The sequence below is a fragment of the Blennius ocellaris genome, assembly GCF_963422515.1.
Source record: "Blennius ocellaris genome assembly, chromosome: 1".
Lineage (NCBI taxonomy): Eukaryota > Metazoa > Chordata > Actinopteri > Blenniiformes > Blenniidae > Blennius > Blennius ocellaris.
In genome coordinates this window covers 36,784,552-36,810,178 of record NC_137650.1, presented here as the reverse complement: position 1 = coordinate 36,810,178, position 25,627 = coordinate 36,784,552, and the positions used below count along the sequence as shown (strand labels likewise).

At 46.5% G+C, this 25,627-nt stretch overlaps 1 protein-coding gene across 1 annotated transcript in view; it reads right to left on the bottom strand.

Annotated features, from left to right (window-relative positions):
• Positions 1-20,150, bottom strand: part of wdhd1 (WD repeat and HMG-box DNA binding protein 1) — a 40,546-nt gene extending 20,396 nt beyond the window's left edge. The window contains 18 exon segments of the mRNA XM_080498341.1: positions 5,354-5,468; positions 5,602-5,758; positions 5,846-5,983; positions 7,028-7,269; positions 8,748-8,932; positions 9,609-9,784; positions 11,031-11,232; positions 12,945-13,077; positions 13,141-13,247; positions 14,466-14,558; positions 14,722-14,817; positions 14,900-14,950; positions 15,678-15,789; positions 17,258-17,391; positions 17,393-17,410; positions 17,499-17,610; positions 19,735-19,836; positions 20,099-20,150. Coding sequence (XP_080354467.1) covers positions 5,354-5,468; positions 5,602-5,758; positions 5,846-5,983; positions 7,028-7,269; positions 8,748-8,932; positions 9,609-9,784; positions 11,031-11,232; positions 12,945-13,077; positions 13,141-13,247; positions 14,466-14,558; positions 14,722-14,817; positions 14,900-14,950; positions 15,678-15,789; positions 17,258-17,391; positions 17,393-17,410; positions 17,499-17,610; positions 19,735-19,811 — 2,148 coding nt within the window. The 5' untranslated portion in view covers positions 19,812-19,836; positions 20,099-20,150.
• Between the last annotated feature and the right edge of the window lie 5,477 nt (positions 20,151-25,627).

The window sequence follows — 25,627 nt, the reverse complement described above, 5'->3', positions numbered from 1 at the left end:
TGCCGCTACAGTGTTGCTACAATGTTGCTTTTTATGGCTACAGTGTTGCTTTTGCCGCTACAGTGTTGCTACAGTGTTGCTTTTGCGGCTTCAGTGTTGCTTTTGCCGCTACAGTGTTGCTACAGTGTTGCTTTTGCGGCTCAAGTGTTGCTTTTGCCGCTACAGTGTTGCTAAAATGTTGCTTTTTATGTCTACAGTGTTGCTTTTCGGCTCCAGTGTTGCTTTTGCCGCTACAGTGTTGCTACAATGTTGCTTTTGCGGCTTCAGTGTTGCTTTTGCCGCTACAGTGTTGCTACAGTGTTGCTTTTGCGGCTCCAGTGTTGCTTTTGCCGCTACAGTGTTGGTACAGTGTTGCTTTTGCCGCTACAGTGTTGGTACAGTGTTGCTTTTGCCGCTACAGTGTTGGTACAGTGTTGCTTTTGCCGCTACAGTGTTGCTACAGTGTTGCTTTTGCCGCTACAGTGTTGGTACAGTGTTGCTTTTCGGCTCCAGTGTTGCTTTTGCCGCTACAGTGTTGGTACAGTGTTGCTTTTGCGGCTTCAGTGTTGCTTTTGCCGCTACAGTGTTGGTACAGTGTTGCTTTTCGGCTCCAGTGTTGCTTTTGCCGCTACAGTGTTGCTACAGTGTTGCTTTTGCGGCTTCAGTGTTGCTTTTGCCGCTACAGTGTTGGTACAGTGTTGCTTTTGCGGCTTCAGTGTTGCTTTTGCCGCTACAGTGTTGCTACAATGTTGCTTTTTATGGCTACAGTGTTGCTTTTGCGGCTTCAGTGTTGCTTTTGCCGCTACAGTGTTGCTTTTGCGGCTCAAGTGTTGCTTTTGCCGCTACAGTGTTGCTAAAATGTTGCTTTTTATGTCTACAGTGTTGCTTTTTGGCTCCAGTGTTGCTTTTGCCGCTACAGTGTTGGTACAGTGTTGCTTTTGCGGCTCCAGTGTTGCTTTTGCCGCTACAGTGTTGCTACAGTGTTGCTTTTGCGGCTTCAGTGTTGCTTTTGCCGCTACAGTGTTGCTACAGTGTTGCTTTTGCGGCTCAAGTGTTGCTTTTGCCGCTACAGTGTTGCTTTTTATGGCTCCAGTGTTGCTTTTGCGGCTCCAGTGTTGCTTTTGCCCCTACAGTGTTGCTACAGTGTTGCTTTTGCGGCTTCAGTGTTGCTTTTGCCGCTACAGTGTTGCTACAGTGTTGCTACAGTGTTGCTTTTGCGGCTTCAGTGTTGCTTTTGCCGCTACAGTGTTGCTACAGTGTTGCTTTTGCGGCTTCAGTGTTGCTTTTGCCGCTACAGTGTTGCTACAATGTTGCTTTTTATGGCTACAGTGTTGCTTTTGCCGCTACAGTGTTGCTACAGTGTTGCTTTTGCGGCTTCAGTGTTGCTTTTGCCGCTACAGTGTTGCTACAGTGTTGCTTTTGCGGCTCAAGTGTTGCTTTTGCCGCTACAGTGTTGCTAAAATGTTGCTTTTTATGTCTACAGTGTTGCTTTTCGGCTCCAGTGTTGCTTTTGCCGCTACAGTGTTGCTACAATGTTGCTTTTGCGGCTTCAGTGTTGCTTTTGCCGCTACAGTGTTGCTACAGTGTTGCTTTTGCGGCTTCAGTGTTGCTTTTGCCGCTACAGTGTTGCTACAGTGTTGCTTTTGCGGCTTCAGTGTTGCTTTTGCCGCTACAGTGTTGGTACAGTGTTGCTTTTCGGCTCCAGTGTTGCTTTTGCCGCTACAGTGTTGGTACAGTGTTGCTTTTCGGCTCCAGTGTTGCTTTTGCCGCTACAGTGTTGGTACAGTGTTGCTTTTCGGCTCCAGTGTTGCTTTTGCCGCTACAGTGTTGGTACAGTGTTGCTTTTGCGGCTTCAGTGTTGCTTTTGCCGCTACAGTGTTGCTACAATGTTGCTTTTTATGGCTACAGTGTTGCTTTTGCGGCTCAAGTGTTGCTTTTGCCGCTACAGTGTTGCTACAATGTTGCTTTTGCGGCTTCAGTGTTGCTTTTGCCGCTACAGTATTGGTACAGTGTTGCTTTTGCGGCTCCAGTGTTGCTTTTGCCGCTACAGTGTTGCTACAGTGTTGCTTTTGCGGCTTCAGTGTTGCTTTTGCCGCTACAGTGTTGGTACAGTGTTGCTTTTGCGGCTCCAGTGTTGCTTTTGCCGCTACAGTGTTGCTACAGTGTTGCTTTTGCGGCTCAAGTGTTGCTTTTGCCGCTACAGTGTTGCTTTTTATGGCTCCAGTGTTGCTTTTGCGGCTCCAGTGTTGCTTTTGCCCCTACAGTGTTGCTACAGTGTTGCTACAGTGTTGCTTTTGCGGCTCAAGTGTTGCTTTTGCCGCTACAGTGTTGCTTTTTATGGCTCCAGTGTTGCTTTTGCGGCTCCAGTGTTGCTTTTGCCCCTACAGTGTTGCTACAGTGTTGCTTTTGCGGCTTCAGTGTTGCTTTTGCCGCTACAGTGTTGCTACAGTGTTGCTACAGTGTTGCTTTTGCGGCTTCAGTGTTGCTTTTGCCGCTACAGTGCTGCTACAGTGTTGCTTTTGCGGCTTCAGTGTTGCTTTTGCCGCTACAGTGTTGCTACAGTGTTGCTTTTGCGGCTTCAGTGTTGCTCTTGCCGCTACAGTGTTGCTACAGTGTTGATTTTGCGGCTTCAGTGTTGCTTTTGCCGCTACAGTGTTGCTACAGAGTTACTTTTTATGGCTACGGTGTTGCTTTTGCGGCTTCAGTGTTGCTTTTGCGGCTTCAGTGTTGCTTTTGCCGCTACAGTGTTGCTAAAATGTTGCTTTTTATGTCTACAGTGTTGCTTTTGCGGCTCCAGTGTTGCTTTTGCCGCTACAGTGTTGCTACAATGTATCTTTTTATGGCTACAGTGTTGCTTTTGCGGCTCCAGTGTTGCTTTTGCCGCTACAGTGTTGCTAAAATGTTGCTTTTTATGTCTACAGTGTTCCTTTTGCGGCTCCAGTGTTGCTTTTGCCGCTACAGTGTTGCTACAATGTTTCTTTTTATGGCTACAGTGTTGCTTTTGCGGCTTCAGTGTTGCTTTTGCCGCTACAGTGTTGCTACAGTGTTGCTTTTGCGGCTTCAGTGTTGCTTTTGCGGCTCCAGTGTTGCTTTTTATGGTGACAGTGTTGCTTTTGCGGCTTCAGTGTTGCTTTTGCCGCTACAGTGTTGGTACAGTGTTGCTTTTGCCGCTACAGTGTTGCTACAGTGTTGCTTTTGCGGCTTCAGTGTTGCCTTTGCCGCTACAGTGTTGCTACAATGTTGCTTTTTATGGCTACAGTGTTGCTTTTGCGGCTTCAGTGTTGCTTTTGCCGCTACAGTGTTGGTACAGTGTTGCTTTTGCCGCTACAGTGTTGCTACAGTGTTGCTTTTGCGGCTTCAGTGTTGCCTTTGCCGCTACAGTGTTGCTACAATGTTGCTTTTTATGGCTACAGTGTTGCTTTTGCGGCTTCAGTGTTGCTTTTGCCGCTACAGTGTTGGTACAGTGTTGCTACAGAGTTGCTTTTTATGGCGACAGTGTTGCTTTTGCGGCTTCAGTGTTGCTTTTGCCGCTACAGTGTTGCTTTTGCCGCTACAGTGTTGCTTTTGCCGCTACAGTGTTGGTACAGTGTTGCTTTTGCGGCTCCAGTGTTGCTTTTGCCGCTACAGTGTTGCTACAGTGTTGCTTTTGCGGCTTCAGTGTTGCTTTTGCCGCTAGAGGTTTGCTACAATGTTGCTTTTTATGGCTACAGTGTTGCTTTTGCGGCTCCAGTGTTGCTACAATGTTGCTTTTTATGGCTACAGTGTTGCTTTTGCGGCTCCAGTGTTGCTACAATGTTGCTTTTTATGGCTACAGTGTTGCTTTTGCGGCTTCAGTGTTGCTTTTGCCGCTAGAGTGTTGCTACAATGTTGCTTTTTATGGCTACAGTGTTGCTTTTGCGGCTTCAGTGTTGCTTTTCGGCTCCAGTGTTGCTTTTGCCGCTACAGTGTTGCTACAGTGTTGCTTTTGTGGCTTTAGTGTTGCTTTTGCCGCTACAGTGTTGCTACAGTGTTGCTTTTGCGGCTCCAGTGTTGCTTTTGCCGCTACAGTGTTGGTACAGTGATGCTTTTGCGGCTTCAGTGTTGCTTTTGCCGCTACAGTGTTGCTACAGTGTTGCTTTTGCGGCTCCAGTGTTGCTTTTGCCGCTACAGTGTTGCTACAGTGTTGCTTTTGCGGCTCCAGTGTTGCTTTTGCCGCTACAGTGTTGCTACAATGTTGCTTTTTATGTCTACAGTGTTGCTTTTCGGCTCCAGTGTTGCTTTTGCCGCTACAGTGTTGCTACAGTGTTGCTTTTGCGGCTTCAGTGTTGCTTTTGCCGCTACAGTGTTGCTACAGTGTTGCTTTTGCGGCTCCAGTGTTGCTTTTGCCGCTACAGTGTTGCTTTTGCGGCTCCAGTGTTGCTTTTGCCGCTACAGTGTTGCTACAGTGTTGCTTTTGCGGCTCCAGTGTTGCTACAGTGTTGCTACAGAATTGCTTTTGCGGCTCCAGTGTTGCTTTTGCCACTACAGTGTTGCTACAGTGTTGCTTTTGCGGCTCCAGTGTTGCTTTTGCCGCTACAGTGTTGCTTTTGCGGCTCCCGTGTTGCTACAGTGTTGCTTTTGCGGCTCCAGTGTTGCTTTTGCCGCTACAGTGTTGCTACAGTGTTGCTTTTGCGGCTCCAGTGTTGCTTTTGCCGCTACAGTGTTGCTTTTGCGGCTCCCGTGTTGCTACAGTGTTGCTTTTGCGGCTCCAGTGTTGCTACAGTGTTGCTACAGTGTTGCTACAGTGTTGCTTTTGCGGCTCAAGTGTTGCTACAGAGTTGCTTTTTATGGCGACAGTGTTGCTTTTGCGGCTCCAGTGTTGCTTTTGCCGCTACAGTGTTGCTACAATGTTGCTTTTTATGTCTACAGTGTTGCTTTTCGGCTCCAGTGTTGCTTTTGCCGCTACAGTGTTGCTACAGTGTTGCTTTTGCGGCTTCAGTGTTGCTTTTGCCGCTACAGTGTTGCTACAGTGTTGCTTTTGCGGCTCCAGTGTTGCTTTTGCCGCTACAGTGTTGCTACAGTGTTGCTTTTGCGGCTCCAGTGTTGCTTTTGCCGCTACAGTGTTGCTACAGTGTTGCTTTTGCGGCTCCAGTGTTGCTACAGTGTTGCTACAGAATTGCTTTTGCGGCTCCAGTGTTGCTTTTGCCGCTACAGTGTTGCTTTTGCGGCTCCCGTGTTGCTACAGTGTTGCTTTTGCGGCTCCAGTGTTGCTACAGTGTTGCTTTTGCGGCTCAAGTGTTGCTACAGAGTTGCTTTTTATGGCGACAGTGTTGCTTTTGCGGCTTCAGTGTTGCTTTTGCCGCTACTGTACTTGCCAACACATTAACTTCCAGAAGTTGCTGGAGTGTTTCTCTACCTCCATCTGGCCCTTCTCGGTGGCCGTCTGGCAGAGCGGCAGCTTGAAGGGCAGGATGGCCACGGCCGGCCGGGGCAGGGTGGGGGGGTAGCGGGAGCCCTTGCAGGGGATACACCTGGAGGAGCAAGAGGAGGAGATTAACCTCTACAGAACATTTACAGCATACAACTGGACGTCCAGCATGCAGACTGCAGCTGGAATCCACCAACGACGGATCAGCCTCCATTTAAATCCATCCCGTGTTTTACCGGAGCTGCTGGGGGTTCTCGTGCACGCCGACCACCCAGTAGTGGTCGGACCGGCTCTTGCACGTCTCTCTGGTGTTGCACACCGGCGTCCAGCTGTTGCCCAGCGAGCGGTTCAGCAGGCGCACCACGCCGTCCGAGTCCACGTAGCACGGCGTGCCTGCAGGCGGGGTTCAACAGGTGAGAACGGGCGGGTTGACATAGGGAAGCTGGACTTGGGGGGGGGGGGGGGGGGGGACACACCCACCCTCTGCAGTGAAGCCTAGCCAGGACAGGTGGGCTCTGAGCGAGAGGGGGAGGGGCTCGCCGCCCAGGACCCGCCTCTTCCTCCGGCCGAGCTGCAGCAGCTGGACGCCCAGCGCCTGGTCGCCGTCGAAGCCCGTCGCTGGAGGAACGACAAGCCGAGTGAGGCTTCGTCAGACGAGCGACACGAACACTGGACTAACATCGTCATCAGAACAATGAAGTTAAAGAAAACAGCATTTTGAAATACCAGCGGCGTCGTATTCGTCTATTTTAACTGCCCACTGTTGTTTTCACAGGTATTTTAATATTCTGGACACATTTTAGGAACTCAGGTGTTAAATTTTAATGTTATGGTTGATGTTAATAATGTGACTGATTTTACTGTTGCTTATATTTATAATGGGTGTTTTAATTCATAATGTGTTCCGTGAGATTGTTTATATCTGCAGGAGTTTTTATGAAAGCTATGTTATACATTTCATTTTCTCTGTGTTATTATTATTATTATTATATTGTGTTCTTGCAGATGGAAACTAGCGACGGCTAAAATCTGGTACGAAGCATCTTTTGTTTAAGATCAGTTGTTTTTCCAGAGACCATGTACAATAATAAAATGATACAACATTTAATTCAATAAAAAAATAAATTAAATACAGAAATAATAAATATTAAATAAAAAAATAAAAAAATAAAGAAAATAATAGAAAATATTTTTTAAATGTGAAAAGGTGGGAAAATATGAGAAGAAAAATGAGAAGTGACAAAAAAGAAAAAGATTAATATGACAGTTCAGAGAAAGAGAAAAGAAAAACAGTGAATGAAAAGGAAAGGGTGGAATGGAAAGAAAGAATGAAAAAAATATGAATTGGATAAATAAAAATGTTTTTAAAAATGATGTAAAAGAAGCAGAAGAAATGTGCCTGTCGGATGTTTTAAATGTGATTCGTTCAGTCGGCACAACGTTTAAATCATATAATGTTTTAAAAACAGGTGAAGGAGAGAAGAAGAGGAGGAGAAACAAGGAAGAAAAACCAAGACGCAGAAAGACAAAGAATTAAATGAGCATGTGAGGGTCTGATCTTATCTTTACAACTGGTGTGTGTGTGTGTGTGTGTGTGTGTGTGTGTGTGTGTGTGTGTGTGTGTGTGTGTGTGTGTGTGTGTGTGTGTGTGTGTGTGTGCACCTCGGTGGTAGACGATGAGCAGCTGCTCCCCGTGGCCCGCCAGACACACCACGGGCCCCGGCAGGCTGAACACCCCCCTCTGGACCCCCCCGATGGAAAAGAGGCGGAGCATCAGCGAGCTGGTGGCGACGGCCGCCCAGCCACGCCCCAGACACAACGCCCGGGCGTCCTCGCCCGCCGGCAGGTCCAACATCCAGTCCTTGTTGGTGTCCCAGGAGGAGAAGTGGAGGCACTGCAGCTTACTGGGGGGGGGGGGGGGGGGGGGGAGGAAGAGGAGGAGGGGGGAGGGAAAGAGGAAGAGGAAGAGGAGGAGGAGGAGTAAGGAGGAGGAGGAGGAAGAGGAAGAGGAGGAGGACGAGGAGGAGGAATAAGAGGAGGAGGAAGATGAGGGGGAAGAGGAGGAGGAAGAGGAAGAGGAGGGGGAGGAAGAGGAAGAGGAGGAGGATTAAGAAGAGGAAGAGGGGGAGGATTAAGAAGAGGAAGAGGGGGAGGAGGAGGACGAGGAGGAGGATTAAGAAGAGGAAGAGGGGGAGGAGGAGGACGAGGAGGAGGAATAAGAGGAGGAGGAGGAAGATGAGGGGGAAGAGGAAGAGGAGGGGGAGGAAGAGGAAGAGGAAGAGGAAGAGGAGGGGGGAGGGAGGAGGAGGAGGAGGAGGAGGAAGAGAAAGAGGAAGAGGAGGATTAAGAAGAGGAAGAGGGGGAGGAGGAGGACGAGGAAGAGGGAGGAAGAGGAAGAGGAAGAGGAGGAGGAGGAGGACGAGGAATAAGAGGAGGACGAGGAAGATGAGGGGGAAGAGGAAGAGGAGGAGGAGGAGGAGGAAGAGGAAGAGGAAGAGGAAGAGGAAGAGGAGGATTAAGAAGAGGAAGAGGAGGAAGAGGAAGAGGAGGATTAAGAAGAGGAAGAGGGGGGAGGGAGGAGGGAGGAGGAAGAGGAAGAGGGGGGAGGGAGGAGGAAGAGGAAGAGGGGGGAGGGAGAGGAAGAGGAAGAGGGGGGAGGGAGAGGAAGAGGAAGAGGGGGGAGGGAGAGGAAGAGGAAGAGGGGGGAGGGAGGAAGGAAGAGGAAGAGGAAGATGAGGAGGAGGGGGAGGAGGAGGAGGGAGGGAGGAGGAAGAGGTAGATGAGGAGGAGCAGGAGGAGGACGAAGAGGAAGAGGAAGAGGAAGAGGAGGAAGAGGAAGAGGAAGAGGAGGAGTTACTGAAAGTAGGGACCGGATGGATCCGATCCAGTATCAGGTTCTGATATAAACAAAATCCACGGATCAGAAATTCCTGATCCGACCTGCGGAGGTTTTCTGCTCCGGCTGCAAACTGTGGACCGGATCTCAATGAGACGCGGAGTCACGAGTCAGGAAATCCTTTCCACAGTTTGCAGCCGGCTTCCATCAGACTGTTCATGACAACATGTGGCAACGTGACAACGTCCTGCAGAGACGCTCTAGAGCTGCGTCTCTGCAGGACGGAGGGACAAAGGAAGACAGGAGGGACACAGGAAGACAGGAGGGACAAAGGAAGACAGGAGGGACACAGGAAGACAGGAGGGACAAAGGAAGACAGGAGGGACACAGGAAGACAGGAGGGACAAAGGAAGACAGGAGGGACAAAGGAAGACAGGAGGGACACAGGAAGACAGGAGGGACAAAGGAAGACAGGAGGGACAAAGGAAGACAGGAGGGACACAGGAAGACAGGAGGGACAAAGGAAGAAGAGGAGGATGAGCTCACCTGGCCAGCTCCTCGGTGCTCGGGCAGGCCAGCAGCACGGCCTCCTGGGAAAGGTCGGCGACGGCGTGGCCCAGCGAGTTGGTGAGGTGCATGGCGTGGTGCACGGCTGAGTCGTGGAACTCCACGTCGATGGCGTTGTCCAGCTCGTCGTTGTAGCCGCGCACGATTCCCACCGAGTTCCACACCTGCAGCGCCGACCAGTTCTTCACTTTCTCTCTTCCTTTTTTTAGTTATTCTTTCTTAATTTTTTTAAATCATTTTTTTTTCCTGTTTCTTTTTTTCATTATTTGATTTATTCATTTATTTATTTTTTCAATTATTTATTTATTTCATTCATTCATTTGTTCAATTATTTATTTATTTTTCATTCATTCATTTAGTTTTTCAATTATTTATTTTTTCATTCATTATTTTCAATTAATTATTAATTTTTTCATTCATTCATTGTTTCATTTATTTTTTCAATTATTAATTTTTTCATTCATTTATTCATTTTTTCATTTATTTATTTTTTCATTCATTCATTCATTTAGTTTTTCAATTATTTATTTTTTCATTCATTATTTTCAATTAATTATTAATTTTTTCATTCATTCATTTTTTCATTCATTCATTGTTTCATTTATTTTTTCAATTATTAATTTTTTCATTCATTTATTCATTTTTTCATTTATTTATTTTTTCATTCATTCATTCATTCATTTTTTCATTTAGTTTTTCAATTATTTATTTTTTCATTCATTATTTTCAATTAATTATTTATTTTTTCATTCATTCATTTTTTCATTCATTTATTCATTTTTTCATTTATTTATTTTTTCATTCATTCATGTATTTACTAAACAGGAAGCTGGGTCCTACCATGAAGCGGTGTGTGAGGTGAGCGGGGGTGGAGCCGGGCTGAAAGGCCTTCTGCGGCGGCGTCGGTAGCGGACCGTCGTAGGCGGGGCGTGGCGGCGGGGGAGGGGCGGCCGGGGCGGCGCTGCCGGCGTCCTCGTCCAGCAGGTTGTCCCGGCCCAGCTTCAGCGACGCCGTGTCTGCGTGACGAGCGGCGTTAGCTAAACTTCCGTCAGACGTTTCCTCGCTTCACATGAAACGTTTCTACTGGACTCAGAAGCAACGGCGCCGTCGGCAACGTTTGCAAAGCAACGGCAACGTGCAACTTTTGTAAAGCAACGCAGAAACTTTTGTAAAGCAACACAGCAACGTGCAATGTTTGTAAAGCAACGCAGTAACATGCAATGTTTGTAAAGCAACGCAGCAACTTTTGTAAAGCAACGCAGCAACGTGCAATGTTTGCAAAACAACGCAGCAACTTTTGTAAAGCAACGCAGCAACGTGCAATGTTTGTAAAGCAACGCAGCAACTTTTGTAAAGCAACACAGCAACGTGCAATGTTTCCAAAACAACGCAGCAACTTCTGTAAAGCAACGCAGAAAGATGCAACGTTTGTAAAGCAACGCAGCAACTTTTGTAAAGCAACACAGCAACGTACAATGTTTGCAAAGCAACGCAGCAACGTGCAATGTTTGTAAAGCAATGCAGCAACTTTTGTAAAGCAACACAGCAACGTGCAATGTTTGCAAAGCAACGCAACAGCGTGCAATGTTTGTAAAGCAATGCAGCAACTTTTGTAAAGCAACACAGCAACATGCAATGTTTGCAAAGCAACGCAGCAACGTGCAATGTTTGTAAAGCAACGCAGCAACGTGCAATGTTTGCAAAACAACGCAGCAACTTTTGTAAAGCAACGCAGCAACGTGCAATGTTTGTAAAGCAACGCAGCAACTTTTGTAAAGCAACACAGCAACGTGCAATGTTTCCAAAACAACGCAGCAACTTCTGTAAAGCAACGCAGCAACGTGCAACGTTTGTAAAGCAACGCAGCAACTTTTGTAAAGCAACACAGCAACGTGCAATGTTTGCAAAGCAACGCAGCAACGTGCAATGTTTGTAAAGCAATGCAGCAACTTTTGTAAAGCAACACAGCAACGTGCAATGTTTGCAAAGCAACGCAGCAGCGTGCAATGTTTGTAAAGCAATGCAGCAACTTTTGTAAAGCAACACAGCAACGTGCAATGTTTGTAAAGCAACGCAGCAACGTGCAATGTTTGCTAAGAAATCCACATGCAGGCATCGGGATCGATAACAAGCAGGCGGATCGGCGCTTCCCTAGTTTGTCTCACAACAAAACCCCCAATGAGACGCTAAAGACAGACGACCGTCGCCGTGACGACCGTCGCCGTGACGACCGTCTACGTTGAACTTCTGAGCGTCTCTCACCCATGGAGTTGTCGTCATCCAGGAACGCTCCTCGGTTCCTCACCCGCCCGGTGGCGGGAACCAGGAAGTCCTCGTCCTCGTCTTCCTCGTCCACGGCGGCGGAGACTTTCTTCGCCGGCGACGCCGTCTCACTCAGGCCTTCATCCAGAACACGGTCGTCATCGTCATCGTCAAACAAGGAGTCGTAATCCTTCACTGGGACCTGGAAGACGTTCAGTCTTTAGTGTTATTACACAATGAGTTTAAAATGTATTACATTACTACATATTAGTGTTATAACACAATGAGTTTAAAATGTGTTACATTACATATTAGTGTTATAACACAACCAGTTGAAAATGTATTACATTATTACATATTAGTGTTATAACACAACCAGTTGAAAATGTATTACATTATTACATATTAGTGTTATAACACAACCAGTTGAAAATGTATTACATTATTACATATTAGTGTTATAACACAACCAGTTGAAAATGTATTACATTATTACATATTAGTGTTATAACACAACCAGTTGAAAATGTATTACATTATTACATATTAGTGTTATAACACAATGAGTTTAAAATATATTACATATTAGTGTTATTACACGAGTTTAAAGTATATTACATTATTACATATTAGTGTTATAACACAATGAGTTTAAAATGTGTTACATTACATATTAGTGTTATAACACAATGAGTTTAAAATGTATTACATTACTACATATTAGTGTTATAACACAATGAGTTTAAAATGTATTACATTACTACATATTAGTGTTATAACACAATGAGTTTAAAATGTATTACATTACTACATATTAGTGTTATAACACAATGAGTTTAAAATGTGTTACATTACATATTAGTGTTATAACACAACCAGTTAAAAATGTATTACATTATTACATATTAGTGTTATAACACAACCAGTTGAAAATGTATTACATTATTACATATTAGTGTTATAACACAACCAGTTGAAAATGTATTACATTATTACATATTAGTGTTATAACACAACCAGTTGAAAATGTATTACATTATTACATATTAGTGTTATAACACAACCAGTTGAAAATGTATTACATTATTACATATTAGTGTTATAACACAATGAGTTTAAAATATATTACATATTAGTGTTATTACACGAGTTTAAAGTATATTACATTATTACATATTAGTGTTATTACACAACCAGTTTAAAATGTATTACATTATTACATATTAGTGTTATTACACAACCAGTTTAAACTATTACATTACTACATATTAGTGTTATAACACAATGAGTTTAAAACATGTTACATATTAGTGTTATTACATGAGTTTAAAATGTATTACATTATTACGCATTAGTGTTATTACACGAGTTTAAAGTATATTACATATTAGTTTAATTACACAACCAGTTTAAAATGTATTACATTACTACATATTAGTGTTATAACACAATGAGTTTAAAATATATTACATATTAGTGTTATTACACAACCAGTTTAAAATGTATTACATTATTACATATTAGTGTTATAACACAATGAGTTTAAAATATATTACATATTAGTGTTATTACACGAGTTTAAAATGTATTACATTACTACATATTAGTGTTACAACACAATGAGTTTTAAACGTATCACACCATATTACAGTGTTATTACACTATAACACTCATATGTAACATGGGCCGGTTACATCCTATTACAGTGTTATTACATGACGAGTTATAAACGTGTTATATCCTATTACAGTGTTATTACAGGTCGGCTCAGCAGAGCCACACCAGAAGGTTCCAGGTCACATGACTCCTCCAACAGGAAACCGTCACAGAAAAGGACGTGCAGAAGCTAAAGTTCTGCCAAGATGGCGGCTGGCGGTCCAACACGGCGGTATGAGAGCGCGACCCGGGCCTCACCTTGGCGGCGGCGGGCGGCGCTCCGAGGCCGTCCAGCAGGCCCAGGCAGCCCTCGGTGTCGGTGTAGGCGATCTGGCGGCCGGAGGGATGCCAGGCCAGCGAGCACACCGTGAAGCCCTTCTCGTGCTTCTGCCTGCGGAGGAAACCGTTACCATGGAGACCGGCGGCGGCGCTCGGGACAGGAAGCGCCGCTCACCTCTCGACACACTGCCTGCTGCTCACGTCCCACACCGTCAGGAAGCCTCCGACGCTGGCCGCCGCCAGGAAGCGTCCACACGGAGACCACGCCACCACGTTCAGGGGCTGTGGGGGGAGGGGGCGGGGCCAGGAGGGGGAGGAGTTTCAATCAGGAGCAGGGAGGAAGTGACACACTTGTAAATAAACAAACTGGTTCTGATGAAGTGGAAATAAAAGAAAAGTTGATTTTAAAACTTTTTTCTTCATCAAATATTTCACCGATGTAAAAACACCACATTGTTTGAAACTGAGCAAAACTATTTTTTATAGTTATATAATAATTTCTTACGAGATTGTTTACAACAACATCTTATTGTTTAATGAGCTTGTTGACGTCGATTTAGAACAAAGTTTGTTCTGCTGGAAAAGAAGGAAGTAAAAATAGTCTCATGAAGGTTAAAGAAAAATGTCATGATGTCATGATGATGTCATGAAGATCCACGAAGGTCCAGTCAATACATTAATACATTAATGGTTATTTTTAGTGCCGTTAAAAATAACATGCTAATTTCATTAACTGATTTGAAACCGATTTGAGAGAGAGAGAGAGAGAGAGAGAAAGAGAGAAAGAGAGAGAGAGAGAGAAAGAGAAAGAGAAAGAGAGAGAGAGAGAGAGAGAGAGAGAAAGAGAGAGAGCGACAGAGCGAGAGAGAGAGAGAGAGAGAGCGAGAGTGACAGAGCGAGAGAGAGAGAGAGAGAGAGAGCGACAGAGCGAGAGAGAGGGAGAGAGAGCGAGAGTGACAGAGGGACAAAGAGAGAGAGAGAGAGAGAGACAGAGAGACAGAGAGAGAGACAGAGAGAGAGAGAGAGAGCGACAGAGGGACAGAGCGAGAGAGAGAGAGAGGGAGAGTGACAGAGGGACAGAGCGAGAGAGAGAGAGAGAGCGAGAGAGAGAGAGAGAGCGAGAGAGAGAGAGCGAGAGAGTGAGAGAGCGAGAGAGTGAGAGAGAGAGAGAGCGAGAGAGAGCGAGAGAGGTCAACAGACTTGTGTCAGATGTTTATTAATTAATTAATGTTTTATTATTTTGCTGATCTTGGAGAAAACGATTCACCAAAAACGAACAGAAAGTCACAAAAATAGTCTTTTAATTTAAATAAAGTCCATTAATTCTGTGGTTTTCCCTCAATAAACATCATCACAAGCTTCAGGAGAAAAAAAACCCCACTGTGATTAATCACGATTAATCACAGGCTATTGGGGAGTTAATGAGTTAATTAATCGTTATTCTGAAATAGATTTAAAGGGAATATTTCCTGGAACCGGTCCAGAAGTGTGGATCCTCACCTGAGTGAGCCGCTCGTCAGCCAGAGTGCCCAGATGTTCCCAGGAGCTCCGCCCGTACAGGTGAACCTCCGTCTCCACGGGAACGGCCAGGAGCTGCGGGACAGGAAGCCGGACAGTCAGCAGGGGGTTCTCCGAGACGGCGGCGAGGAGCGGCGGCGGAAACGAGTGGCAGCAGCAACGGCGAGGAGCAGCGACAGCGAGGAGCGCGCGGCGGCGAGGAGCGGCGGCGGCGAGGAGCGGCGGCGGCGAGGCTCACCTGGGCGGCGCCCGGCTGCCAGGCCAGGCGGCACAGGGACTTGGCGGCGTCCACGTCGTTGGTCTTCTGCAGCAGAGACCAGCTGGTCACGCGGGTCTGGGTGGAGAACAAACGTCCAGTCATCACTTCTTTGGCGGAGGTTCAGAGGGGCGGAGGGTCGGAGGGGCGGAGGCGTTACCTGATCCTCCACGTTCCACACGACGACGGAACCGTCGCAGCTGGACGAGGCCTGGAGGAGGAAACGCTTTATTCTGCTGGTTCTGGAGTCTCTTCAGCCTGGTTCCACGCTAGAACTACACCAGAACTACACCCAGAACTCCACGCTAGAACTCCACCAGAACTCCACCAGAACTCCACCAGAACTCCACTAGAACCCCACCAGAACTCCACCAGAACTCCATCAGAAGTCCACCCAGAACTCCACGCAGAACTCCACCCAGAACTCCACCAGAACTCCACCCAGAACTCCACCCAGAACTCCACCCAGAACTCCATCAGAACTCCATCAGAACTCCATCAGAACTCCACGCAGAACTCCATGCAGAACTCCACCAGAACTCCACCAGAACTCCATCAGAACTCCACCCAGAACTCCACGCAGAACTCCACGCAGAACTCCACCCAGAACTCCATCAGAACTCCACCCAGAACTCCACCAGAACTCCACCAGAACTCCACCCAGAACTCCACCCAGAACTCCACCCAGAACTCCACCCAGAACTCCACCCAGAACTCCACCAGAACTCCACCCAGAACTCCACGCAGAACTCCACCCGAACTCCATCAGAACTCCACGCAGAACTCCATCAGAACTCCACCCAGAACTCCATCAGAACTCCACCCAGAACTCCATCAGAACTCCATCAGAACTCCACCCAGAACTCCACCCAGAACTCCACCCAGAACTCCACCAGAACTCCACCCGCCACACCGTGTGAGGAAACGCCTCCACCCACCAGGAACTGGTCTTTGGGGTCAAAGGTCACGCTGAGGACCGGCGCCTCGTGTCCCCGCAGCGTCTTCTGCCGGCTGCTGTCCTCCACGTCCACCACCTTCACCAGGAAGTCGCTGCGGGGGAGGGGAGAGCCCGTCAGCCACGACCCGGGGAGAACAAGCCCCGCCCCCCCGCCGCCACGCGGCCAATCGGTGAGCGCCACTAAACTACAGCTTAAATGTTTCATTTAAAAGACGCTGGAAAAAGGTTAAAATTGCCGACAGTGAAAACTGATGGAAGCAGAAGGAACGTGGAGAGAAAACCTGGAAAAACTGCTGAAATTGGGGGAAAAATCTAATAAAAATATGAAATATTTCTAAATCCAGCTGTGAAACATGCAGCGTCATTATTTCTACATTTCTTCTTCTTCTTCATTCCAGATGTTGTGACTTTTAGAGAAACAACTTGTGAATCTGTCACTTTAACTAAAGTTTAATGTTTCTGTTCTCAAGTGAGGAGGAGGAAGAGGAAGAAGAGGAGGAGGGAGGAAGAGGAGGAGGGAGGAAGAGGAGGGAAAAGAGGAGGAGGAAGAGGAGGGAAAGGGGGAGGAAGAGGAGGAAGAGGAGGAAGAGGAGGGAAAAGAGGAGGAGGAGGAAGAGGAGGATGAAGAGAAAGAGGAAGAGGAGGGAAAGAAGGAGGAAGAGGAGGAGGAGGAAGAGGAAGAGGAGGGAAAGAAGGAGGAAGAGAAAGAGGAGGAAGAGGAGGGAAAGAAGGAGGAAGAGAAAGAGGAGGAGGGAGGAAGAGGAAGAGGAGGAAGAGGAGGAGGAGGAAGAGAAAGAGGAAGAAGAGGAGGGAAAGAAGGAGGAAGAGAAAGAGGAGGAGGGAGGAAGAGGAAGAGGAGGAAGAGAAAGAGGAAGAAGAGGGGGAAAGAAGGAGGAAGAGGAGGAAGGAGGAAGAGGAAGAGAAAGAGGAGGAGGGAGGAAGAGGAAGAGGAGGGAAAGAAGGAGGAAGAGAAAGAGGAGGAGGGAGGAAGAGGAGGGAAAGAAGGAGGAAGAGAAAGAGGAGGAGGGAGGAAGAGGAAGAGGAGGAGGAGGAAGAGAAAGAGGAAGAAGAGGAGGGAAAGAAGGAGGAAGAGGAGGAAGGAGGAAGAGGAAGAGAAAGAGGAGGGAAAGAAGGAGGAAGAGAAAGAGGAGGGAGGAAGAGGAGGAGGAGGAAGAGAAAGAGGAAGAAGAGGAGGGAAAGAAGGAGGAAGAGGAAGAGGAGGAAGAGGAAGAGAAAGAGGAGGAAGAGGAAGAGAAAGAGGAAGAAGAGGAGGGAAAGAAGGAGGAAGAGGAAGAGGAGAGGAGGAAGAGAAAGAGGAAGAAGAGGAGGGAAAGAAGGAGGAAGAGGAAGAGGAGGAAGAGGAGGAGGAGGAAGAGAAAGAGGAGGAAGAGGAGGAGGAGGAAGAGAAAGAGGAGGAAGAGGAGGAGGAGGAAGAGAAAGAGGAAGAAGAGGAGGGAAAGAAGGAGGAAGAGGAGGAAGGAGGAAGGAGGAAGAGGAAGAGGAGGAAGGATGATATTGAATGTACTTCAAAGTAAACGACCAGCCTGAGGCTCCTCCCACCTGGACGCGGCGGCGACCCTGGACCCGCTGAGGTCAAAGGTCACGTGGGTGGGGTTGGTGGTGAAGCGGGTGACGACTCCGTCCGGCTCTCCGTCAGGGAAGGTGTGTATCTGCACCGTGTTGTTGGAGGCGGCGGGTGACCAGCCTGGCGCCCTGAGGACCACAGCCGACCGGTCAGTCCCCCGCCGTCGCCCCCGACGACGGCGGGGGAAAGAAGAAGGCGAGAGAGCGGCGAGCGAACCTTGACCGCCAGGGAGAAGGCCTTCTCCCCCACCGAGAAGGACTTGGGGTCGTCGTCGTCCAGACCCGCCCAGATCCGGACGTCTCCGTCACTCCCGCACGTCACCAGCAACCTGAGGGAGGAAATACACTTCTACAGCTTCGCTTCTCAGCATCTTGGGGGGAAATGGACGTTTTTCACAATAAAAGAACCTTGTTTTCCTCTCAGAAACCTCACCTGTGTGATTCTACTTAAACTTAAAGTTTAATGTTTCTGTTCTGAAGTGAGGAGGAAGAGGAGGGAGGAAGAAGGTAAAGGAGGGAGAGAAAGAGGAGGAGGAGGAAGAGGAGAAGGAGAAAGAGGAAGAAGAGGGGGAGAAGGAGGAAAAAGAGGAAGAAGAGGGGGAGAAGAAGGAGGAGAAGAGAAGAGGAGAAGGAGGAAGAGGGTTGAGGAGGGAGGAAGAAGGGAGGAGGGAAAGGAGGAGGGAAAGGAGAAGAGGAGAAGGAAGAGGAGAAGGAAGAGGAGAAGGAAGAGGAGAAGGAAGAGGGAAGAAGGGAGAAGGAGGGAAAGAGGAAGAAGGAGGGGGAGAAGGAGGAGGAAGAGGAGGAAGAGGAGAAGGAGAAAGAGAAGAAGAGGGGGAGAGGAGGAAAAGAGGAAGAAGAGGGGAGGAGGAAGGAGGAGGAAGAGGAGAAGGAGGAAGAGGAGGGTTGAGGAGAGGAGGAGGAAGGAGGAGAGGAAAGGAGGAGGAGAGGAGAGAAGAGGAGAAGGAAGAGGAGAGGAAGAGGAGAGGAAGAGGAGAAGAGGAGGGGGAGAAGGAGGAGGAAGAGGAGGAGGAGGAGGAAGAGGAGGAGGAAGAGAAGGAGGAGGAAGAGGAAGAAGAGGAGGGGGAGAAGGAGGAGGAGGAGAGTTGAGGAGGAGAAGAAGGGAGGAGGAGGGAAGGAGGAGAGGAGGAGAGAGAGGAGAGGAGGAGGAGGAAGAGGAGAAGGGGAAAGAGGAAGAAGAGGGAAGGGAGAAAGGAGGGAGGAAGAGGGAGGAGGAGGAGAAGAGGAGGAGGAGGAGGAGGAAGAGAAGGAGGAGAAGGAGGAGGAAGAGGAGAAGGAGGAGGAGGAAGAGGAGAAGGAGGAAGAGGAGAAGGAGGAGGGAAGAGCGAGCGAAGAGGAGAAGAGGAGGCGGAAGAGGGAGAAGGAGAGGAGAAGGAGGAGAAGAGAGGAAGAGAGGAGGAGAAGAGGAGAAGGAGGAAGAGGAGGAGGAAGAGAAGGAGGAGGTCCTCCTTCACAATAAAAGAACCTTGTTTTCCTCTCTCAGAACCTCACCTATGATTCTACTAGTGTTTATTCCTTTGACACATAAAAACAGAAAAATCAGAAAATCACAGCGATGAAACATGCAGCGTCATTATTTCTACATTTCTTCTCTTTCTTCATTCCAGATGTTGTGACTTTTAGAGAAACAACTTGTGAATCTGTCACTTTAACTAAAGTTTAATGTTTCTGTTCTGAAGAGGAGGAAGAGGAGGGTTGAGGAGGGAGGAAGAAGGGAGGAGGGAAGGGAGGAAGAGAAAGAGGAGGAGGAGGAAGAGGAGGGGGGGAGAAGGAGGAAGAGGAACTTTACCACTAATATCAACACAACTTGATGATAAAAGAATCGGTACTTATAAAACCTCATTATAGTGTAAACACAACATTTTGCCAGAGTTCCAGTAAATATATTTAATTAACGTGATTAAAAACGGATTTTTTTTATGACTGTTAATATTAAACGTTATGTTGTTATGATTATCTCACATCGTCGGCTGCAAAACCGCACATTTATTTAAAGGTTTAATACAATGGAAAGAGTTAACTGCGCTTTTATTAGCGCCCTTACGGTAAAACACAAGACAGTGTACGGCCGCAACAGTCTGTTTACAATTTGTCATGAAACACAGGTATTCATAGGTTTACACCCATTTTTACTTCAGTGCAATAGCAGACACACTCCTTTATTACCACAAGAAATATGAAATAATATTACTGTAGAAATGTGGAGTATAGTACTCTTAAACTGTCTTGTGTTTTTACCGTAAAGGCGCTAATAAAAGCGTAGTTGAAATCAAGTGCAGTCACATTTAACAGGAATGATTCTGCTCGTCAGGAAATCATTGGATGAGACCGAAAATACACCAAGAAGAGTTCCTGTCAGGCCGAAACGCTTCAGGTCAGCCTTCTTAACACACCAGCTTGAGGATAAATCAGATTATGTTAAATGATAAACTCACTTTCCCGTGTCGTCGAAGCAGACCTCGGTGTGTCCCTCCGAGTGGCCGTAGCGCATCGGCCTCCTCTCGCACGGCATTTTCACGAACCTCCAAACTGTCGAGCTGGAAAACACGAACTTATTGCATCATTTCAGGAGAGGAAAACTTGTTTCTCACAAAGTTCCCGTCTCGTCTCGTCATATTCCACCGAGCTAAGCTAGCAGCTAGCAGCGCTAACGGAAAACAGCCGTTTCACCTCCGCGTCTCCAAACTTCACATTTCGAGGATGAAACTCGACACAACCGGGTCTTGATCGACAGAAGAAACGATGCGGCGGCGCTGCGTCGCGAAAGGGAGTTAAAAAAACAAACAAAAGACAACTTACTTCTAACTTCTCCGCAGATTCGTCTCCCTCCCGGAGCGTCTCCTCGATTTCCCGCGCTGCGTTGAAAACAAGGAAGTCGCGTCACGAAGAACTTCCGCCAGAAACGTCATGAGGCACTGACGCAAACCCCGCCCTCGTTACAGTCCCGTTCGGAAATGACTGGTAATAAATGCAAGCAATTTGTATTTTTAATGTATACATCAATGAACACACTCATAACTAAAGAAATAAATGAATGAATGAATGAATAAATAAATACATGAATGGTTGCATAAATATATAAATATATAAATAAATATTTAAATAAGTAGGTAAATAAACAGATGGATGGATATATATATATGTGTGTGTATGTATATATGTGCATATATTTAAATAACTAGGTAAATAGATAGATGGATGGATGGATATATATAGATATAAGTATATATATATATATATATATATATATATAGATATATATCCATCCATCTGTTTATTTGCCTATTTTTTTAAATATTTATTTATTTATTTATACAGCCATTCCTGTATTTATTTATTCATTCATTCATGCATTTATTTCCAGTCATTTCCGAACGGGACTGTAACGAGGGCGGGGTTTGCGTCAGTGCGTCCTGACGTCACTGGCGGAAGTTCTTCATGACGCGACTTCCTTGTTTTCAACGCAGCGCGGGAAATCGAGGAGACGCTCCGGGAGGGAGACGAATCTGCGGAGAAGTTAGAAGTAAGTTGTCTTTTGTTTGTTTTTTTAACTCCCTTTCGCGACGCATCGCCGCCGCATCGTTTCTTCTGTCGACCAAGACCCGGTTGTGTCGAGTTTCATCCTCGAAATGTGAAGTTTGCAGACGCGGAGGTGAAACGGCTGTTTTCCGTTAGCGCTGCTAGCTGCTAGCTTAGCTCGGTGGAATATGACGAGACGAGACGGGAACTTTGTGAGAAACAAGTTTTCCTCTCCTGAAATGATTAAATAAGTTCGTGTTTTCCAGCTCGACAGTTTGGAGGTTCGTGAAAATGCCGTGCGAGAGGAGGCCGATGCGCTACGGCCACTCGGAGGGACACACCGAGGTCTGCTTCGACGACACGGGAAAGTGAGTTTATCATTTAACATAATCTGATTTATCCTCAAGCTGGTGTGTTAAGAAGGCTGACCTGAAGCGTTTCGGGCTCTTCTTGGTGTATTTTCGGTCTCATCCAATGATTTCCTGACGAGCAGAATCATTCCTGTTAAATGTGACTGCACTTGATTTCAACTGCGCTTTTATTACCGCCTTTACGGCAAAAACACAACGAGTTTAAGAGTACTTTACTCCGAATTTCTACAGTAATGTTCTTTCATATTTCTTGTAGTAATAAAGGAGTATGTCTGGTATCACACTGAAGTAAAAATGGGTGTAAACCTATGAACACTTGTGTTTCATGACAAATTGTAAACAGACTGTTCCAGCCATACGCTGGCTTGTGTTTTACCGTAAAGGCGCTAATAAAAGCGCAGTTAACTCTTTCCATTGTATTAAACCTTTAAATAAATGTGCGATTTTGCAGCCGACGATGTGAGATAATCATAATAAGATAACTTTTAATATTAACAATCATTAAAAAAAATCTACCTTTAATCACGTTTTGTGGTGTCCTCTTTAAACTTTGGCGCAATTAAATATATTTACTGAAACTCTGGCAAAATGTTGTGTTTACACTACAACGAGGTTTTATGAGTACCGATTCTTTTATCATCAAGTTGTGTTGATATTGGTGGTAAAGTGCAGCCAATCCAGGCCAAAACAACAATGACTTTCATTAAAAATGTCAACATGAACATGTTCTCTGTCCGGCTGAAATAAATCGTACGTTTGTACTGAATCACAAGAAGTTCTCTCTGTTTGTGTGACGAACTAAGGCTGCATATTGTTTACTGTAACCGGTAGTTATTTATAAGGAATAAATTCTCCCACGTCGAAAAATAGACTGAAACACGAGGAATATATGTTAGAAAACGAGTCAAAACTGATGTTCCAGCAAAATCCAGTCGATCATTTTGTTTTCTGTGAAGAAGCTGCTTTAAAAAGTACCACAGATGTTTGAAGGAGTCGTATAGGTTTTTTGTTGAATATTACTATCGTGATCTGATCCCCTCCCCCGAAATACACATTTAAATAATTTATATTTTTGTGCTTCGGGTTTTGAACTTCCAAAGAATAGTGATGTTTCTTTATCGTCTCATATCTTCACTGTAATTCTTCAATCATCAGGTTCTACTGTATTTCTAGAGTCTGGTGATGCGTTCAGGGGCATCACGTAACTCCGAACTTTACTTTTTTTTTTTTTTTAAGCTTCTATTCATGTGACCTTCAACTTTCTTCTTTTGTTTTTCTCTGATACTTTTACTTTAACTTGTGAAAAATAATCAAAGACCGTTTTTTCCTCGATTGTTTTCACTTCTGGCATCAACTGTTCTGCTGCTTTTGGAGATCAAATAGATCAAAGGAGCGAATTATGCTGCCAGACGGTTCCTTTTTATTTTAATTTTTTAATAAACGAGGCCACGTAAATAAATGTCCTGAGTGGTTCTTTAAATAGTTCCAGAAAAACGCTTGTTTTTTGTGTGTAACTAGTGTGAAAATGAGAAATTCATGTTTATGGTTGTCGGAGTAAAAAAAAATCTAACTTTCATTTTCTGATTTTTGTGTTTTTATGTGTCAAAAGGAATAAATACTAGTAGAATCACAGGTGAGGTTCTGAGAGAAGAACAAGGTTCTTTTATTGTGAAACACGAAGGTACATTTGTGAAAAACGACCATTTCCCCCCTTCCCTGACGGAGAGCTGGACGGCGTCGTCACCCGCTTCACCACCAACCCCACCCTCCTGACCTTTGACCTCAGCGGGTCCAGGGTCGCCGCCGCGTCCAGGTGGGAGGAGCCTCAGGCTGGTCGTTTAAAGTACATTCAATATCATCCTTCCTCTTCCTTTCTCTTCCTCCTTCTTTCCCTCCTCTTCCTCCTCCTCCTCTCCTCTTTCTTTCCCTCCTCTCCTCCTCCTCTTCCTCTTTCTTTCCCTCCTCTTCCTCCTCTTTCTCTTCCTCCTTCTTTCCCTCCTCTTCCTCCTTTTTCCCTCCCTCCTCTTCCTCCTTTTTTCCCTCTTTCTCTTCCTCTTCCCCCCTCCTCTTCCTCCTTTCCCTCCTCTTCCTCCTCCACTTTCTCTTCCTCCTTCTTTCCCTCCCCTTCCTCTTCCTCCTTTTTTCCCTCCTCTTTCTCTTCCTCTTCCCCCTTCTCTTCCGCCTCTTTCTCTTCCTCCTTCTTTCCCTCCTCTTCCTCCTTTTTTCCCTCTTCCTCCTTTCCCTCCTTCATTCCCTCCTCTTCCTCCTTCTTCCCCTCCTCTTCCTCCTTCTTTCCCTCCCCTACCTCTTCCTCCTTTCCCTCCTCTTCCTCCTCCACTTTCTCTTCCTCCTTCTTTCCCTCCTCTTCCTCCTCTTTCTCTTCCTCCTTTTCTTCCTCCTCCTTCTTTCCCTCCCCTTTTTCCCCTCCTCTTTCTCTTCCTCTTCCTCCTCTTTCTCTTCCTCTTCCTCCTCTTTCTCTTCCTCCTCCGTTCCCTCCTCTTCCTCTTTCTCTAACTCCTTCTTTCCCTCCTCTTCCACCTTTCCCTCCTCTTCCTCCTTCTTTCCCTCCTCTTTCTCTTCCTTCCTCCTCTTCCTCTTCCTTTCTCTTCCTCCTTTCCCTTTTCTTCCTCCTGTTTCTCTTCCTCCTTTTCTTCCTCCTCCTTCATTCCCTCCTCTTCCTCCTTCTTTCCCTCCCCTTCCTCTTCCTCCTTTTTTCCCTCCTCTTCCTCCTCCTCTTTCTCTTCCTCCTTTTTTCCCTCCTCTTTCTCTTCCTCCTCTTCCTCCTTATTTCCCTCCTCTTCTTCCTCCTCCTCTTTCTCATCCTCCTTTTCTTCCTCTTCCTCCTCACCGCCGCTCCTCGCTGCTCCTCCTCCTCCTCGTCGCTCCTCCTCCTCCTCGCTGCTCCTCCTCCTCCTCGCTGCTCCTCCTCCTCCTCGATGTTGGGGCGGAGCTCCTGTGAACAGCTGGGCTCTCAGGTGAGGATCCACACTTCTGGACCGGTTCCAGGAAATATTCCCTTTAAATCTATTTCAGAATAACGATTAATTAACTCATTAACTCCCCAATAGCCTGTGATTAATCGTGATTAATCACAGTGGGTTTTTTTTCTCCTGAAGCTTGTGATGATGTTTATTGAGGGAAAACCACAGAATTAATGGACTTTATTTAAATTAAAAGACTATTTTTGTGACTTTCTGTTAGTTTTTGGTGAATCGTTTTCTCCAAGATCAGCAAAATAATAAAACATTAATTAATTAATAAACATCTGACACAAGTCGGTTGACCTCTCTTATAAATAGATGGATGGATGTGTGTATATATATATATATAACTATTGCAACAACGCATCATCAGTAGGGTAAAACTAACCTGTCTCACGACTATACATATATATGTATATATGTATATATTTGTGTCAAAGTTGTGCAGCTGAAATTCTCTTCCTCCGTCACGTTTCTTCACTTTGTTCACCAGATAAACCCTGAAGGGCGAAAGAACAAAACAAATCAGTCAAAGCAGAGAAACGGTGTTTTCATGTCCTTATCTGTCCTCGTGACATTTCCGTCCTTCGGCTCCGTGACGAGACGATTTCAGGGGAAATTCTTCAAAAGCGCCTTTTTCCACATCATTAGGCCGTCTCGGTATGACACGTCTCACTGTGTCTCACACTCCGTCTCAAACTGCGTCTCTCACTGTGTCTCTCACACTGTGTCTCTCACTGTGTCTCTCACTCCGTCTCACACTGTGTCTCACACTGTCTCACACTCCGTCTCTCACTGTGTCTCTCACTGTGTCTCTCACTGTGTCTCACACTCCGTCTCACACTCCGTCTCTCACTGTGTCTCTCACTGTGTCTCTCACTGTGTCTCTCACTGTGTCTCACACTGTGTCTCACACTCCGTCTCACACTCCGTCTCTCACTGTGTCTCTCACTGTGTCTCTCACTGTGTCTCACACTGTGTCTCACACTGTCTCACACTCCGTCTCTCACACTGTCTCGTACTGTGTCTCACTGCGTCTCATACTCCAGACGCAGGAGGAGGAGAGGGAGGAGAAGGAGCAGGAGGGAGGAGAAGGGGGAGGGAGGAGGAGGAGGAGAGGACGGGGGAGGTGGAGGGAGGATGAGGAGAGGGAGGGGGAGGGAGGAAAAGGAGGGACAAGGGGAGCAGGAGGAGGAGAGGGAGGAGGAGGGAGAGGAAGAGAAGGAGGGGGAGGAAGAGGTGGAGAGAGGAGAAGGAGCGGGAGGAAGAGAAGGAGGGAGGAGGAGAGGAAGGGGGAGGAGGAGGTGGAGGAAGAGAAGGAGGGAGGAGGAGAGGAAGGAGGGAGGAGGAGAGGAAGGTGGAGAAGGAGGGAGGAGGAGGTGGAGGAAGAGAAGGAGGGAGGAGGAAGAGATAGAGAGAGGAGGAAGAGATAGAGAGGAGGAAGAGATAGAGAGAGG